This window comes from Vigna unguiculata, chromosome 8, assembly GCF_037176805.1.
Source record: "Vigna unguiculata cultivar grain cowpea cultivar isolate G323 ecotype 2 chromosome 8, ASM3717680v1, whole genome shotgun sequence".
Classification (NCBI taxonomy): Eukaryota; Viridiplantae; Streptophyta; class Magnoliopsida; order Fabales; family Fabaceae; genus Vigna; species Vigna unguiculata.
Window position 1 is genome coordinate 35,697,441 of NC_140799.1, and position 17,043 is coordinate 35,714,483.

The following is a 17,043-nucleotide window of genomic DNA, read 5'->3' on the forward strand; positions in this document are numbered from 1 at the left end:
ATTTTCAATTTCCTCGAAAAAAGAGACAAGGGTCCGAATTGAAACAGGGTAATTTAACCCGACCCGGTTAATTGGACCCGAAATAAAACCTCTACAATTAGTTGTGTTTAGGGGGGTTTTAGCAAGGAAAGAGAAAATGGAGAGAGGGAAATGTTTGGCATTGGTGGGAGGAGGAGCTCTCTTGGGCTCTGTATCTACCTTCTTTCTTCTTAGGCTTCTTCAATCTCAAAAGTATGCAACTTCTTCTTTACCGTTTTATTCTTCTCTTGTTAATTATATTTGAGCTGAACTACTGTTTTTGTTTTGTATTGTCACACACAGACACGCATATATATACAATGACACTGAACTGGTCCTTTGGTTGTTGGAACCCACAAACTTAAGGGCTGGTGCTAAAACAACGTTATTGCTTACAATTTTAGACTTTGCGATAATTGAGTGTCGTAAAAGTTGATGGGTTGGTTGGATCACGTTGTTTAACTTTAGGTCATTGAGCAAAGGGATACTTTTTTTTACTGTACTTTGGATGCTACTGAATGCTTGTTTTGATGTTTGCAGAAGAGGTGTATCGCAGTGCAGTAAGAATGTTACGGCTGATTTCAATGGTAAGTGGCCTGAAAGAATAGATTTTAACCAATTTGTCTCCACTTCTTTTGTTATGATGACTCTATTTTCCTGCTTCTAAACGATAGCCTTTCATATTTGCCTAATTAAAATCTTTAATTATAAAAATTGCACATTCGCTCGCATACTCATCACTCATCAATAGTGGTGAGTTGAAGTTGCAATAAGTCACACACATGTCGATGCTTAATTTCTTGTCCTATGTTTGTTTCAGCGGAAATATAGAGGAAGGAACGGAGATATGGGGAGATAGAATTTAAATACCAAGTTTATAGTTTGTTTAGGAAGTTATTTAGTTAATGGGTTTTGCATTTTTTTTTTCTTTAATGTATAAGTAACAAACGGGGAAAAAAACTGCATTCGTAAGATAGTTTATTAAATCTTAGTTATTGTAGAACTGGTATTCCTTGTAAATGTATTAGTTTGAGTTCATCTAAGTTTCAATGTTTTTCTGGGCAAAAGTACCTTGATATTGTATTTTAGGTTTTCTAGCTAGAGCGTTTAGAGTTGAGTGTCTTTGCTCAGGGTGAGAGGTACTTTTTATACACTTTGGCTAGTTTGTTCTGTTACCCATAGATCCTAAATGTTATTATCTATCCCTTAAAGCTCATACTAAATGTAACCAATTTCAAGTACTACAAGTAGTTATTCCCGTGTTTTTTGTCTTAGATTTCAGGTAGTTTTATTGAATTCCTATGTTAATTATTAATAGACTATATAATTGACTTGTTAGATCATTTATATTCTTTTTTATAGGAAGTCAGGCTAACTACCGATACAAATGCAGACTGTATAAACCTGTTAGGAACAAGTTTCAATGTGACTAATGCTCCTATCTGCCTAAATCCTACTTTCACATCAGGAAATTAATAAGACTGCTTCTCTAAGTGTCCTTGTAAGTGTTGGACTTTGTGTCTCATGCAGGTGTTGAGGGATGCTCTATTTCTGGAAAGAAAAATGATAGGGTGGTTAACGAAGATCTTCTGAAAGATGAGATTGTTTCAGAACAGCTAACTAGGTATTGCAAGTGGTTGCCAATAAATTTAATTAGCATTTTCTCTGAACTTATTTCTGACTGTAACTCTGTTCTACACTGTTGAGTTAATTGGTAAAACATGATCTAAGTAGCACCTTCAATCTTGTTTCATTTTGACTGTGAGCTCTTTTAGCGGTCTAAGAAGGTTTAGAGCTAATGCCTCAATTACCAAAATAGCTGGACTATGCTTGGTGCTAGTTTTTACAGTTAGTGTTTGATGTTTAATATAGGTTGGTTGGACATGGCATGAAATATTTTTTCCTTGCATAGAAATTGTACACTATACATGTTGCCCCACAACTCCCACCATCATGGATAACCAATGGAATATTATTACATTGATTCTATTTTGAAAGACTACTTTTTGCCATGAAGGCGATTTTTTGATTGCTTGATGTGAATTAGCTGAGATAAGAAGAAACAAAAAAAAAGGGGTTAGTTTGACTGGTAGAAGATTTCTTCTCTTTGATTTTTGGGATTACCAACACATCTCCCGCAATGCTTAAATGCCCTTTATACATTTGTTTTCATTAAATGCCCGCATATATCTATTCTACTCAACTTGATCTACATTAAGCGTACATGGATGGTACTTTCTTGATATGTATATCTTTTCTCGAACTTATGTTAATCAAATTGTTTTTGGGTGGAATGTTTATGCCGTAACTAGGAACATTCAGTTTTTTGGCTTTGAATCTCAGCAAAAAGTGACTGGATCATATGTAGTGGTCATTGGTCTTGGAGGTGTCGGTAGTCATGCTGCTACTATGCTCTTGAGATCAGGGATTGGCAAGCTTCTTCTTGTTGACTTTGACCAGGTTTTTTCTCAGATTGATTCTCTCCTTAATGTTTAATGCCATCTAGAAAACTTCGTTGCCACCAAACTCTGAAGTTTTATTTGTTTACATTGTGAAATGGATGTTATGACTCTTACATCAATGTTATTTAGAGCTTCCTTTCTTCATTTTGGCTGGAAATTCTGCATTTTATGTGCTTAAATGGTATGACTACATAATAGTCATAAGTTTTGGAATATACTACCTTAATGATAAAAGAAATGTAAATTAATCAACTATTATAGTTTAAGTAAGAAACTGGAGTTTAGATTGGAAAAAGTTTTGGGTTACTTGGTTCTTTGCTGATTAGCTATCATGAATAGTATTTTAGTAGTTACTCTATTCACGTTAAATGTCAATCTATACAAGCCTTTATTGTTAATTACTCCAGTGCATGGGTGAAGAATCTCAAGCTAAAATCCTGTTAACAATATTATTAAGCTGTATTTGGTAAAACATAGTAAAAAAAGATAAAGTAGTTCTATCTTTTGCTGTCATATTTTCCCAACTCTAGAATTTTTGTATGCATGTGCCTTCCATATAGTTTTGTACTTATTTATTTGTTAAATGAGAAGGTTTCTCTTTCATCACTAAATCGACATGCTGTTGCGACAAGAGCAGATGTTGGCATCTCGAAAGCTCAGTGCCTTAAGGAGTATTACTTATCTGTCTTTCCAGAGTGCCAAGTAGATGCTAAAGTGCTATTATATGATTCATCCACTGAAGAAGAAATTCTCTCAGGCCACCCTGACTTTGTGTTGGATTGTATTGATAACATTGATACAAAGGTATCCTCTAAAGATTACTCTCTACTTGACTGTATTGTTACAAGTTCATGCTGCCATTCTATCATGTAACATAGGTATCCCTCAATCCCCTGTTGTGAGAGGTCTTGTGATCAGGCACTAATGGTTGTTTTATATTCATAGTCTTTTACTTTTCTTTCCTTCAATTCCTTAGCTTCTAACTTGTGAAATAGAAACATTTTGGGATCCATATATGAATGTGGTCTGATGGATAATTTATATTGGTAGTACGTATGCCAATATGACTTGGTTGGCCTTGGAAAACTTGATAAAAACTGTTCTCCTATCCTGTGCTCCTTACTATTAACAATCATGCCGTTCATACTCAAATATATGTTGTCATAATATTGATCTTTCCTTGCATGGTTTGTTTTGTCATATGTCATAGGTGGCACTTCTCGCTGCATGCGTACGCAGGGGCTTGAAGGTTCTATCCGCCACTGGGGCTGGTGCCAGAGCTGATCCAACAAGAATACGCATTGCCGATCTGAGAGAGTCTACTAATGATCCATTGTCTCGAGCTGTAATGTTCCTTTATGTCTCCTTTTTATTGTATTTTCTAGAGCTTAAACCATATAAATTAGTTGTTATGGAAATTTAACACCAATTCTCATTCCCTCCGGTAGATGTGCATCCTAATATCCTAATCATCCCAATAGTGCACTAATGCATTGCTCTTCAACACCATCTGCCAATTACAATTTACTGACTTCAATGAAAAATGCGTATAGAAAGCACAGCTGAACTTGTGCGCACGAAAATTGATAATATCATTGTTAAAGACAAGTTTTTAGCATCTTGGTTACTTTAAATAATACTTTATTCTTAGGGCTCTCTTGCTGATTTTATGAACACCAGAATTTTGACATTTGACAGTAGTGGAAAGCTTTTTCATATGATCTTTCTCTTTTGGTTTTATTTCTTTCATTTCAGGATGTCTCATTTTCCATATTGTCATCTTTCATTCAAATTAACTAAAGTTAAGTATTATATTAAAATAATATTCTTGTGATTGTGGATGGTTACTGCCTGCCAGGACTTCTGAGTTGCAAAATTTGTGAATTAAGCATAATACATACGGACCTGTTTTCTTTTACTTTCTGATTAGAGAGCAACTGTTTTCGAAATGTGATTTAAGCATCTGTCCTGATAATTTTCTTGAATGGCTGGCATGGATTATCTGGATATAGTCATTACTTTCAACTGTTATTTCAAGCGTATGATTGATATTCACTTTTACGCATGTCAAACCTAAGTTATATATCTTGCTGGATCCTATTTTTTGTTCCTCTTATGAGAAAAACTTGTGTAGGCTCGAAGTTCTCTTTTGGCTCAATTACACTTTTTAATTTGGACTCTGCGGTTTTGCTCCCCTAAATTGCTCTCAAGCCAGTTAAATTCTGTTATTTTTAAATTTAAGTAAATTTACACTTGTGATTGTTTTTTTTCTTCTTAAAATATCTGAAGTCGGACTGCACTCACTCACAATTCTCTCAGAAATTGAATTATTCCTATTTTTAAACAGATGAACAGATAAACAGATAAAATTTACAGGAACTTTCTTGTAGCATTCTTCCAATCTGCTCTCTTGTTCGCACAGTGTAATCGACGGCCTCAATTAAAGTTTCTCCATTATGTACCAAATTAGGAATTGTAGGAACATATCCATATAAAGCCTCAAGAGGTGTCATCTGGGTGGTTGTGTGAAACTTTGTATTTTAATGTAGTTCAGTCATTGCCAAGTGATCTGATCTGTCCACTGTTTGAGTATACTCCCTTTACCACATCTCAAGTAAGCCTTTGATGACTTGTTAGGATCTCAGTCTATCCATCAATCTGTGATGGAAAGCTGTGGATCGTAACAACTTAACACCATATAACTGCATCAAACCTTTTAAAATGTTGTTCAAGAAGATTGTATCTCTATTTGAAATAATTTCCTCTGGCCATGCATGCAATCTCACCACTGTGTTCATGAATAACTCTGCTACTTTTACTGCACTGAATGGGTGTCCTAAAGCTATGAAATGAGCATATTTAGTGAGTCTATTAAGTACTACTAGTATGACACTCATCGCATTGGAGTTAGGCAACCTAGTCATAAAGTCCATAGATATTGACTTCCATGCTCTAGTAGGTATAGGCAGAGGTTGAAGAAGCCCTGCAGGTGACTAGTTCATTGCTTTGACACATTCCCTAATCCACCTCTTTACATCCCTTTGTAATCCTTTCCAATGAGATTGCTCCTTAATCCTTCAGTAAGTGAGTTCATTTCCAGAATGTCCAACAACGGGGAGAATCATGGAAATGACTTAGAATTTTGTTTCTTAAGCCTTGTTGAACACCTATGACCTCCTTACCTTTTCTTTTCAAACAAGGTACCATCAAAAGTGTACTGCTTATAAGGTTGTTGTGCGAGTCTATCCACCAATTTATGTAATTTTGGATTTGTCTTCCAAGACTCAGTGACTTCAGTCATTAAGGTGGATGAAAGATGTAGTATTGTAGCTAAACTTGCATTATGGCCAACCCGTGACAGTGCATCTGCTTCTTTACACTTTTTTTTTAAAACTGTTTTCAATAATCTCTCAGTAAAGGGAATCAATTCATGTGTCTACAAATACTAGCTAGATGGCAGTTATCTCAGAGCTGATTGATTTCATCTTTGAACTATGACTTTCTCTGTCCTCACTCAGTTTCTTCTTTCTAGTATTAGCTACATAACTCACACTGGAATCATATCTATGCAGGTAAGACACCGTTTGAGGAAAGATCATGGCATTGAAGGTGGTATCCCTGTGGTGTTTTCTTTAGAAAAACCCAAAGCTAAGCTGCTTCCCTTTAAGGGTCCAAGCGGAGAAGAAGAAAACCCTTCAGATTACCAGGTGAATTCATGGTTTCATTAGTTTAATCACCCTTTAGATATAAATATATATGTTTAATTGTAATAAAGATAAGCCTACAATATTTTCTACATTGTCAAACTATTGTTCTATCATGACGTTTAGTGGTGCTGGATGCATGTTTTGACTTCTCGGTCCTCTTCCAGATTATACCAGGTTTTAGGGTTCGTATCATACCTGTGCTTGGCACCATCCCTGCAATATTTGGGCAATTCATGGCATCCTATGTTGTGACAGAATTAGCAGGATTTCATGTTCAAACAGAACCTGTAGTCAATTTTGATATGGATCATTATCATACTCTTCATCAACGCCTTATCGAGCATGAGGAGTCATTGTATGGAACATCCACCGAAGTACTGGTATGAAATTTTCCTATTTCATTTTTGTTTAATTGCAAATTATTCAGTAAATGTGATATCTTGACCTCTTAAAACAATTAGGATCAGTTGCATTATTCCATCTCTATCCTGCATCAATTTTACTTTTTCAATGATCCAAAAGTGATTATAGTGGACACAATCTACTTACTTTCAGCATATTTAGAAGGTCTTTTCAAGTATTTTTTTTTTGTCAAAAACTTACTGCATACTTGCTTCTAATAACTGAGAATTACGAAGCACAGTTTTCTAAAATATCTGTCGATATTTATGTGATACTAATATCAACACCTTACCATTAAATGCTGGATCAATGTTACTTTTATTGTATTTGTAATGGGAAAACTAAAAAAAATAACTTTATTCTTCAACCTAAGAGGTCTTCTTTTGATTTACACAAAAGAAGCTTCAAGGTGGCGTCCGTGTATGAATTGCAGATTGAATTTTATGTCAATTTTTTTGTAGTTTTGACATATATATAGTAGTTTGTTTGACAAATAAAAATAAATGGAGATTTCTTCTTTTATTTATCATTTTTCTTTTTCTTTTTCATAGGTAGATGTTGAAGAAGTGATCTATATTGTTAAAGAGTTATGGAATGGAAGAAGTGCCAGAGAAAGGCATGTGAAAGATGTTGGGCGAGGAATGTGGCGATCGGTTAATGAATTAATGCTTGTTAGGTATCGTTTGGCTTATGATTTTATTTTCAGATTAACTATTTCTCACTTTCAAGCTACTTTATTTGGTTACATTTTTTCTTTCAGCTGTAAACTTGTGCCCTCTGTTGTTGCTATATCTGTTGCTTCAGTTTAAATATGCACGCTTCCTCAAGCTATTTATGGTTTTCCTCATATTCCTTTTTGTATTGAAGTGCTCTTAAAGCGCACTCCTCCATTTCTTTTCTCCATTAAAATTGTACATCTCAAAATGTTACTTTTCTCACAATATTAATTATTTGTGCTTAAATGAGTAATAAAAGTTTTAGAAACTATGGTTTGTATTGCAGTTGGAATTTACATTTTTGTCTAACATGTTGCAGTCGTATGAAATTTGACCACTTCCACGTCCTTTGTTTTTCTAGAATGATAGCAAATGTAAATCCTTTGGCTTTTCATTTGAATTTTTTATACTTATCTATTCTGTACATTTATGTTTTATTTAGGTGGGACATCACAAAACCAGCATCTGTTTCAAATCTGATTCTTTTGAAATTCAAAGAGGTATTTTAGTAATTCCATCATATTCAGCAAAAGCTTCAATGTTTTGTTGTGTTTTAAGAATCCTATTCATGGTATGGAACTGTGTCTGTATCTGTATAGTGTGTTAAATAGAGAAACCACTGTAGGGCATATCCTATTATGACAAGCTCCAATGATTCATAAAATAGCAAAAGGTGTTAGGAACAAACTCTTTGGAACACATTTTTCTCTGATTGGTTGAATTTTTTGAAAACTACAAAATCAATAGACATGGGGCATGGGGCCCTCAAAGTTGTGATTTTTAATAATTTGCAACAAATCAGAGTGTGTTCATTGAAGGTTGTCTCTCCTTGATTCTTAGTCATATTTATTAACTTCCTACTCTTTAGAAATTTTCCTTATCAGTGATCAAATTCACTAATTTGGGGCATAATGCTGTGATAAGGTAATTGAATGATTGTCATTTGTCTCCTCTGATTCACTAGCATAACAGTCAATGTAATTCTTTGCTGATATATTTTAACTCTTTTGTAATCAGAATCTTTAAACAATTTAAGTTGATGATTTTAAGTTATAACCTAATGTAGTTGTTGTTTCTCAGGTGGATGAACATGAATCACGAACATTGGATGACATAAAGGAAAATGAACCAGAATTTTACAGTAGAGTGACTGCAGTGTTAAAACGAGCTGAACTTGACTTTGGACTGTGAATCTGTCGAGGCTAGTCTTTTTGAATGATTTAAGTTTTATTTTCCTCCCGGTGACTTAAAAAATTTGAATCTTTATACCTTTTTTAACTTAGTTCTTTTATTTATAATTTTGATTCAATTTAGTTTTTTTTTATTTAAAATAAAAGAATTTGATCCCTCTTAAATTTGAAATCAGATTAATAATTAAATTTAATTATAACTTATTAATTTTAAATTTAGATTTATTTCTATAATTTTTCAAATATGATACTAACCCATTCTATCTATGGCATTCTTCAGAGTCTAATGACAAATCCGTAACCCAACACATATGAATTAATGCTTTAGAGGTTAGATGAAAAAAAATGTTATGTAATTAATTTAGATTCTAATTTATAAATTAATTATAATTTGTATTAATAATATATACTATTTTAAATATTAATAATTTTTTGTTTATCAAATGATGTTAAATTAGTCAATGCAGTGTAATGATTAATTATTTTTAGATTTTAAATTGATTATTATTTAATAATTTTCTTATAGTGTTTGATATTAATTTATAAAATTAAAATGATACTTATCATAACACGTATAATTTTCTTTTCAATGTACGTTTAGTATAATGAATATGAACTTTTAAAATCCAAGTATCCTTAATGCAGGAGTATTTAAAAAAATGAAAAAAATAATGATTATATTTGTATTAAAATATTGTATAAATAATAGTTATACATTTCCTTTTCGGTATTAAACCATGAACACAAAACGAGCCACGATAATATGGATGAATACACTTCTTCACAAAACTAAGAAAGTTTGTGAACAGCTACAGAAAAAATAACAATTAAGTAAATAAAAATGTGATAAGAATAAGTGAGACAACAAGAATGATGAGAGAAGACGATAACGAAACCTATATATTATTTAATAGTGAAAGGGTTTTAAAAGAGTACACATACAGATAATTAATGTATTAAACTTATTATATTTTAGCTAAGTAAAAAAACACTTTCTTGTTCACTTATATCATAGTAACAAATATAGATAATGACCTTCTGAGTTAGTTATATAATATAATTGATTTGTAAAATCTAATCTAAAGTTTCACAATTCTGAAAAGTGACAATATTCTAAATCAGTTATTTAATTAATAACTTATTTAGAATATTAAAAAAGTATAATGTGACGATACATTTTGAGTATTGATATAAATTGCTAATAAGTGTCTTCTGGGTTAATGGGTGAGTGTTTTTTAGCTTTAGTTTTTACTTAGCCTATGTTTTGGGTAGTAAGATGAAGTGAAGAGAGGAAATAAGGCTTAAAAGATAAGTTATTTCATTGTTGATTAGTAAAAATAGGAATGTAACATAGTGACTCCTCATCAATTCCACCTCCTATTTTAACTCCAATTTTTTTCCTCAAAAACAAAAATAAAATTGATGGAACAAAGCGAATGGACTACAAAATTACTAGTTTATCTTTATAAATTTTAATCTAATTATCGGTCTCTTAATATGATATATTTAAAAAAAATTAAAAAGTTATAACTCACTTTATTTTATCATTTTTCAAATAATACATTAAATTTTGGTGGTTTTAGTACAAAAATAATAATTGCACAACTTGAATGAAATCGCAATGGAAATAAATAAACTAGTAATAATTTGTAATACTTCAAATTCAAATTTAGATGATGATAAACAAAATCCATGACAATAACATTAAATTATTATATTATAATAAATAAAATAATTTTATAAAAATAACTATGATAAAATTACACTTATGAGATGATTTAGAAAATAAAAATAATTATATAAAAAATCATAAAAACAGTATTTTGTATGATAAAAATAATCAATAAATAAAAATATTAAAAAAATAAAAATAATCAAATATGTTCTTGGGAAAAGACTTGATATAACAAAATTGGATGGGATGAAAAAAAATATATCATTTAAAGGCATAATAAAATAGAAGTACTTTGAAGATTTGATCAAATTTACATATCAAACTAGTCAAATCATTAAGAGATAATGAAAATTATTTTAACAATATAAAAGTTCTTCAAATCAAACAAAAATTAAATACAAAAAAGAATTAATAAAATAATTTTTTTATATTACCTAATAAATGAAGAATTTAAACAACTAAACAATTAAAAATTGAGAACCAAACATTTTTTTATAAAAAATAAATAATAAATAAAAATATTAAAAAAAGTATTAATAAAATGTGAGACCTAAAAACTATTTTATTCATTAAAATTTGATAACATATCATTCGAAAATAATTGTACAAAGAAAAGAAAAGTTTATGGTTAAGATCATAATAAAAGAGAAAAATAAAAGTGTGTGTAACAAAAAAAAGTGATACAAAACTAAAAGAAACTAAAAAGAACAAATATATATATATAATATTTAAATAACAATAAAATACAACAAATATATACATAATTGTTTTTATCTTCATTCTCGATCGAAAAAATACAATATTACACATAGGGATGTCAACAGGGCGGGTAGGATACGGGTAGTAGCTCCCCCGTACCTTATCCGCTGGATAAATATCTGTTTCATACCCGTACCCATATCCGTCGGGTATCCGTTATGCGAATATCCACTTATTTTTTTCATATCCGCGGGTATACACAGGTACCCGCGAGTATTTGCAAAAGTATTTAAAAAGCAAATATTTAATCATGATTTCAAATCAAATAAAATAAAATACACCACTGTTATAAATTTTAAATAAAGTTCAAATAAACTCAAGTTCATACAAATCCAAATAATTATAAAAGTAAATATAAAATGATGTTCAACACAATGAAAATTCTTTAATTAGTATTTTGATCAAAAAGTCAAATTTCTTCAATTGATTCCTAAAAAATAAACAAAATAAATAAATAATAAACCTTAATTGCCACGTGCCAAGTATTCTTATTTTGATTTCTTCATTTGACAACAAGCATACCATAAACGTCATTATCTATATTGGATTTGATGTATTTGCCCAATTTTAAAAATAAAGGAAAGAGAAAAATGTCAAGGGGTGTACTTGGAAGAAGACAACTTACCAATACTTTTGGAGAATGAATACAAAAGACAAGATGTGCAACTTAGAAAAAATTAGGCCAGAATATTTTTTATTAATATATATATATATATATATATATATATATATATATATGTGTGTGTGTGTGTGTGTGTATGTATATGTATATGAGGGTACTTTTTTGAATTCAAGTTTAGCGGGTACGGATATCCACGGGTACGGATACTATGATACCCGTACCCGCATCGCTAATATGCGGATATAAAAAATACCCGTACCTGCGGGTAGTGGGTATCAATTTTTAATATTCATTTCCTACCCGTTGCGGATTTTATATACGGATACCCATGGGTACAGATTTTTTTGACATCCCTAATTACAAATACATATATTAGTATATAATTAATATACGATAATTCTCCGTTAAAACCTAAGAATGTTCAGACCATTGTCAAAAACCAAATTTATTTCTGAACCCGAATTTCAATTTCGTTTTGTAACATTAATCTAAATATAGTACCTTGAAAAAAGTTATTATTACACAACATTTTTTAAGTCTTGTCATTAAATTGCTTCACTGACCTATAAGTTATAATAAAGTAATATAATAAATGAGACAATTTTTAAAATTTATTTTATAATTAAAAAAAACTTATCACTAAGTCGACCAAAAGTTGCATGAATTATAGAAGTAAAAGAATTGGTATTTCATGTGATGTGATGTGGCTCATTTAACAGTTGTAATTATAAATAATGAGTTATATATGGCTCATTAACAGTTGTAATTATAAATAATCAATGAATTAAACTACTTCGATCAATGATATAATTCGATGTATATACTCCTAATCGTTATCACGGGTGCTAGTTTTCTATTATTTGCATCATATACTAACACTTTTCAGTTTAACGCAATTATATATAACTATAATACTACACGCTCAACAATATTTATTTAGTTTAATTTATTAAAGAAAACCTAAGTTAAATCCAAAAGGCATATTCTGGAACCAAAGTTGCCCTCTACAATTTAACTAATAATTTTTAACTATAATATTTTCTGCGCTTAGTATTTTCCTAATAATATATTTCCAAGACATGGTATATTCTCCCATAGTGTTATAGTTCATTTTTCTTTTTTTATAAGCATGCTATAGCTAATGTATTTGGACACAATTTTTATTGATTTTAATCCTAGAATGAATCTTATCGAAAAAAATGAAAATAATAATCTAATATTTTTAATTTGCAATTTCTAAAAAAAATGATACATTAAGACAAATACAGATCATTTTCTGGATTTTTTGTTGTTCCTTATGTGTTTTATAAGATACATTAATTTTAATATTTAAAAAATTAATGTATCTTGAAAACAGGACAATAACCAAAATTCAATAGAGAATTTAGATCCATCAAACACTTCTCTTAACTCGTTTAATCCAACACTGTGATACATCTTTTTCTTGAAGCATCAATGGACGCAAGAATCCCATTCATGCATGAATAAGAAAAATGCAAGAAAACTTGTACTTGAAACGTCACCTAAAATCCAAAATGAATAACATGTTTATTATTATTTTTTTCAAAAAAAAAAATGGTACTATATATATCTCAGTGATTAAAATATGTATTAATTGTTTTACATATCTCGTGATTAGTTTATCACTTTATACCGTAATCAATCCGTGAACAATCACACGGATTTAACTTTATCACGTTCTTTACCTTCATGTTGTACCTTTTTAATTTCTTTTGTCTCCACATTTTTTTTTTATTTTATTTGATCTTGGAAAGGACATTTTTAAAAGGAGAAAAAGTTTTCATGGCTTCTATAAAAGTTAGACAGTTCTATGTCGAAACATATATATATATATATATATATATATATATATATATATATATGACATTATTATAAAATCATTAAATGAAATAAATAAAATTATTTTCAATCCATTTTGTTTTTTTTTTCTAATTTTATTGTGACAATGTATTACGTGTATTTATTTGATGTCTTTAAAGACCAAAATGATGGTGTACTAAGAGTTTCTTTTGTTTCAACAACTCTCATTTATGGTCATTTATGAACAAGTAATTTTGATTGTTTTTCTTTAAGTCATTTATAATCAAGTAGCTTCTCCCCTTGTTTGGTCGTGACTACTAAGATAAAGTGTTTGTCTATTCATAAAAGCTATAATAATATCGCATCACTTTATGATTTCTTTAGACCATTGTTATCTCAAAGATAAATTAACTCACTCCAGTTGGATAAATAAAGTGTATATTTTCATCAAGTGTTTGTTGTTGCAGGTATGCAGAACCAGTTTGTCTGATACAATTATCCACAACTTAAAATACATGTAGAAAACAAGCACAGTTTGTTAGATTTAGTTGCAGGGTCGAGTTTCAAATATTAAAAGAATATTTGGAGGTTTGGTTCATTTTGTTTTGAAGATTATCATCTACATAACAAGACACAAATGGTTGGTGGTGTTGCAATGCCTACTTCAACTTGCGATAAGAAGAGAAGAATATAGTAAGCATGATTGGATAGCCCCACCATGAATTTTAATGTATATTAATAAATGAATAAACAAATGAAATGACATGATTAGATAGCATCTTCCAGAGAACGAAATAAAGTAACTGGTAATGTATTAGTTAATGTAATGGAATAGTATCTCGCATAATTTTAGTAGGATTTTGTACACTATATCATTATTACACAAGTAATGGATGATTTTGTTGGTAATGGTGCGTTACATGCATACACATGTCAGAATTTGATTGATAAACAAGTGTAATGAAATAAAGAAACGAAACGATCGTAGGCATTGAGGTAGGAACAGGACAAATACTATTCGACAAAAGAAAAGAAAAAAATCTGAAAAATTGAACTCAACCACTTCGTCCACATTCAAAAAGAGGTGGGCAGAGGAAGAGAAATGGAACATGGATTCGACCAAATTTAATTGGGTATTATCATACATAAAGGATGTGAAACACGCATCACCCTGTTTTTGTTAAAGAATCATAATATCACCCACTCAACCAAAGAAAAACGCGTCCTCACCTAGGGGCTGCACTTCCCACTTTTGCCGTCCAATTCTTTCTTTCCGACACCATAAATTCTATTTATATTTTGTTCTTTTGCAAAATATGTACAATTTATGACGTAAAGCACAAATAAAACAATGCTAGTATAAATAATTACTTTTTTTTTTAAGACTTTGCCTGTATAAATAAAACCCCATGTCATCACTCTCACTCCCTAACTCTTCACACAAAACCATGGCTCTGTGTTCCACTGTTTCACTCTTTCCACTTCTCTTTGCGGTGTCGCTGTTTTTCTCCGCTTCCTCCTCCGCCGCCAACCATGATTCAGTCTCGTTCTCTTTCCCTCTCAGGTCGCTTCCCCTCTCCGCAGTGAAGCCACTGAAGAAGAACCCAAAATTCAGAAGCCTTTCCTCCGCCTCGTACAACGTAAAATGGCCGTTCAAGTACTCCATGGCTCTGGTCGTGAGCCTCCCCATAGGGACCCCTCCGCAGCATCAACAAATGGTGTTGGACACGGGAAGCCAACTCTCGTGGATTCAGTGCCATAACAAAACCCCCCCAACGGCGTCGTTCGACCCTTCTCTCTCCTCCTCCTTCTACGTCATCCCCTGCACCCACCCCCTCTGCAAACCTCGCGTTCCCGATTTTACTCTCCCGACAACCTGCGACCAGAACCGCCTCTGCCACTACTCCTACTTCTACGCCGATGGCACCTACGCCGAGGGCAACCTCGTCCGAGAGAAACTAACCTTCTCCCCTACCCAAACAACCCCTCCACTTACCCTCGGCTGCGCCACCGAGTCCCACGACGCCGGCGGCATCCTCGGAATGAACCTCGGCCGCCTTTCCTTCCCCTCGCAGGCCAAAATCACCAAATTCTCATACTGCGTTCCCACCCGACAATCCCGATCAGGGAACCTCCCAACCGGGTCGTTCTACCTCGGCAACAACCCCAACTCCGCGCGCCTCCGTTACGTCAGCATGTTGACGTTCGGTCAAAGTCAACGCATGCCGAATTTGGACCCCTTGGCCTACACCGTCCCCATGCAGGGAATTAGGATTGGTGGCAAGAGGCTAAACATCAATCCTTCCGTTTTTCACCCCGACGCCGGCGGGTCGGGGCAGACCATGATCGACTCCGGATCCGAATTCACCTTCCTGGTCGACGAGGCTTACGACAGGGTGAGGGAGGAGGTGGTTAGAGTTGTGGGGCCCAGGATTAAGAAGGGGTACGTGTATGGCGGAGTCGCGGACATGTGTTTCGACGGGTCCGCAAAGGAGACAATCGGACGGCTGATAGGGGACGTGGTGTTGGAGTTCGAGAAAGGCGTGGAGATTGTGGTTCCAAAGGAGAGGGTGCTGGCTGACGTGGGCGGCGGGGTCCACTGCGTGGGAATTGGCAGGTCGGAGAGATTGGGTGCAGCCAGCAACATCATAGGCAACATCCATCAGCAGAATCTGTGGGTGGAGTTCGATCTGGCGAATCACAGAGTTGGGTTTGGTGAGGCCGATTGTAGCAGATCATAGGAGTAAACATTAGAATACGTGGTGGTGCATGCGGTTATGATGTGTAGAGTGTAAGAAAATGTTACACCATGGTTACTGTATAGATTAGATGGATGAGTGACGTTGGGATTTGGAGCTGAAGAAAAAGTTGTGTTTGTTGAGGTAGGGTTAAACGTCAACGTTTTGGACGCATGCGGGGGAGGCCAAAGGAAGAAGCATTGCCTTGTGTTGTGTCATATTTAAGTCGTGCGTGTTTATTAATCTGACGGAGACTCATAATGTATAGATAACGATTAGAGTGGCATCAATCAATAATGTCTGTGTGTATAGTTTCTGTATGTAATTAAGATAAGCTTCAATTATATACAAAAATAAGATGATGCTCTCTTATTTATCTAATAATCATCTCCACTTAATGTCTAAATCAAAATATAATCTTTTAAATGAACGGTTGGTCAGTAGGAAATTAGGGTTCATGTAGGGGCTTAAAGATAGCGATTGAATATGAATAAGACTCAACTGATTAAAGAGGGCATTTAAACTATTTAAACTTTACCTGAATAGACGATTTAACAAAGCACTGCCACAAGTAAAGAGTGAACAATGAGTAGAAAGAAGAATAAAAATATGCCGAAAACGGAAGAGGGAAAAGTTAGAAGCTTGTGTTGTGCAAAAGGGAACAAAGTCAAGAGTGACGGTAGTTGTTGTGGTCGTGGCAAGTGGCATAGATTTTACGAGGATGCAAGGTGGGGTCCTCAAAGACTGACAGCTCAGATGCTGAGACCGCCCAAAACGCGAACTGCGTCCACATAATTCCCGACAATCACATCATTCACATGATTACATAAACCTTGTGTCGTTTAGTTAAGGATAAAATCTGATTCAACCACCTTTTTACTTCTCTTCTTTCAACTAATGTCCACGTGGCTTCTCTCTATGCCTCCGCGCTTC

General features: G+C 33.0%; 2 protein-coding genes across 2 annotated transcripts; both read left to right on the forward strand.

Annotated features, from left to right (window-relative positions):
* The first annotated feature begins 116 nt into the window (after positions 1 to 116).
* On the forward strand, positions 117 to 8,603 carry LOC114194213 (NAD(P)-binding Rossmann-fold superfamily protein). The gene is made up of 11 exons (XM_028084326.2): positions 117 to 231; positions 559 to 605; positions 1,549 to 1,642; positions 2,331 to 2,478; positions 3,072 to 3,284; positions 3,691 to 3,825; positions 6,053 to 6,187; positions 6,352 to 6,567; positions 7,141 to 7,265; positions 7,748 to 7,805; positions 8,386 to 8,603. Exons 1-11 carry the CDS (start codon positions 137 to 139, stop codon positions 8,494 to 8,496), a joined length of 1,377 nt encoding a protein of 458 aa, XP_027940127.1. The 5' UTR covers positions 117 to 136; the 3' UTR covers positions 8,497 to 8,603.
* Positions 8,604 to 14,767: 6,164 nt separating this feature from the next.
* On the forward strand, positions 14,768 to 16,494 carry LOC114195235 (aspartic proteinase PCS1-like). The gene has a single exon (XM_028085633.2). It carries the CDS (start codon positions 14,782 to 14,784, stop codon positions 16,111 to 16,113), a length of 1,332 nt encoding a protein of 443 aa, XP_027941434.1. The 5' UTR covers positions 14,768 to 14,781; the 3' UTR covers positions 16,114 to 16,494.
* Positions 16,495 to 17,043: the final 549 nt, after the last annotated feature.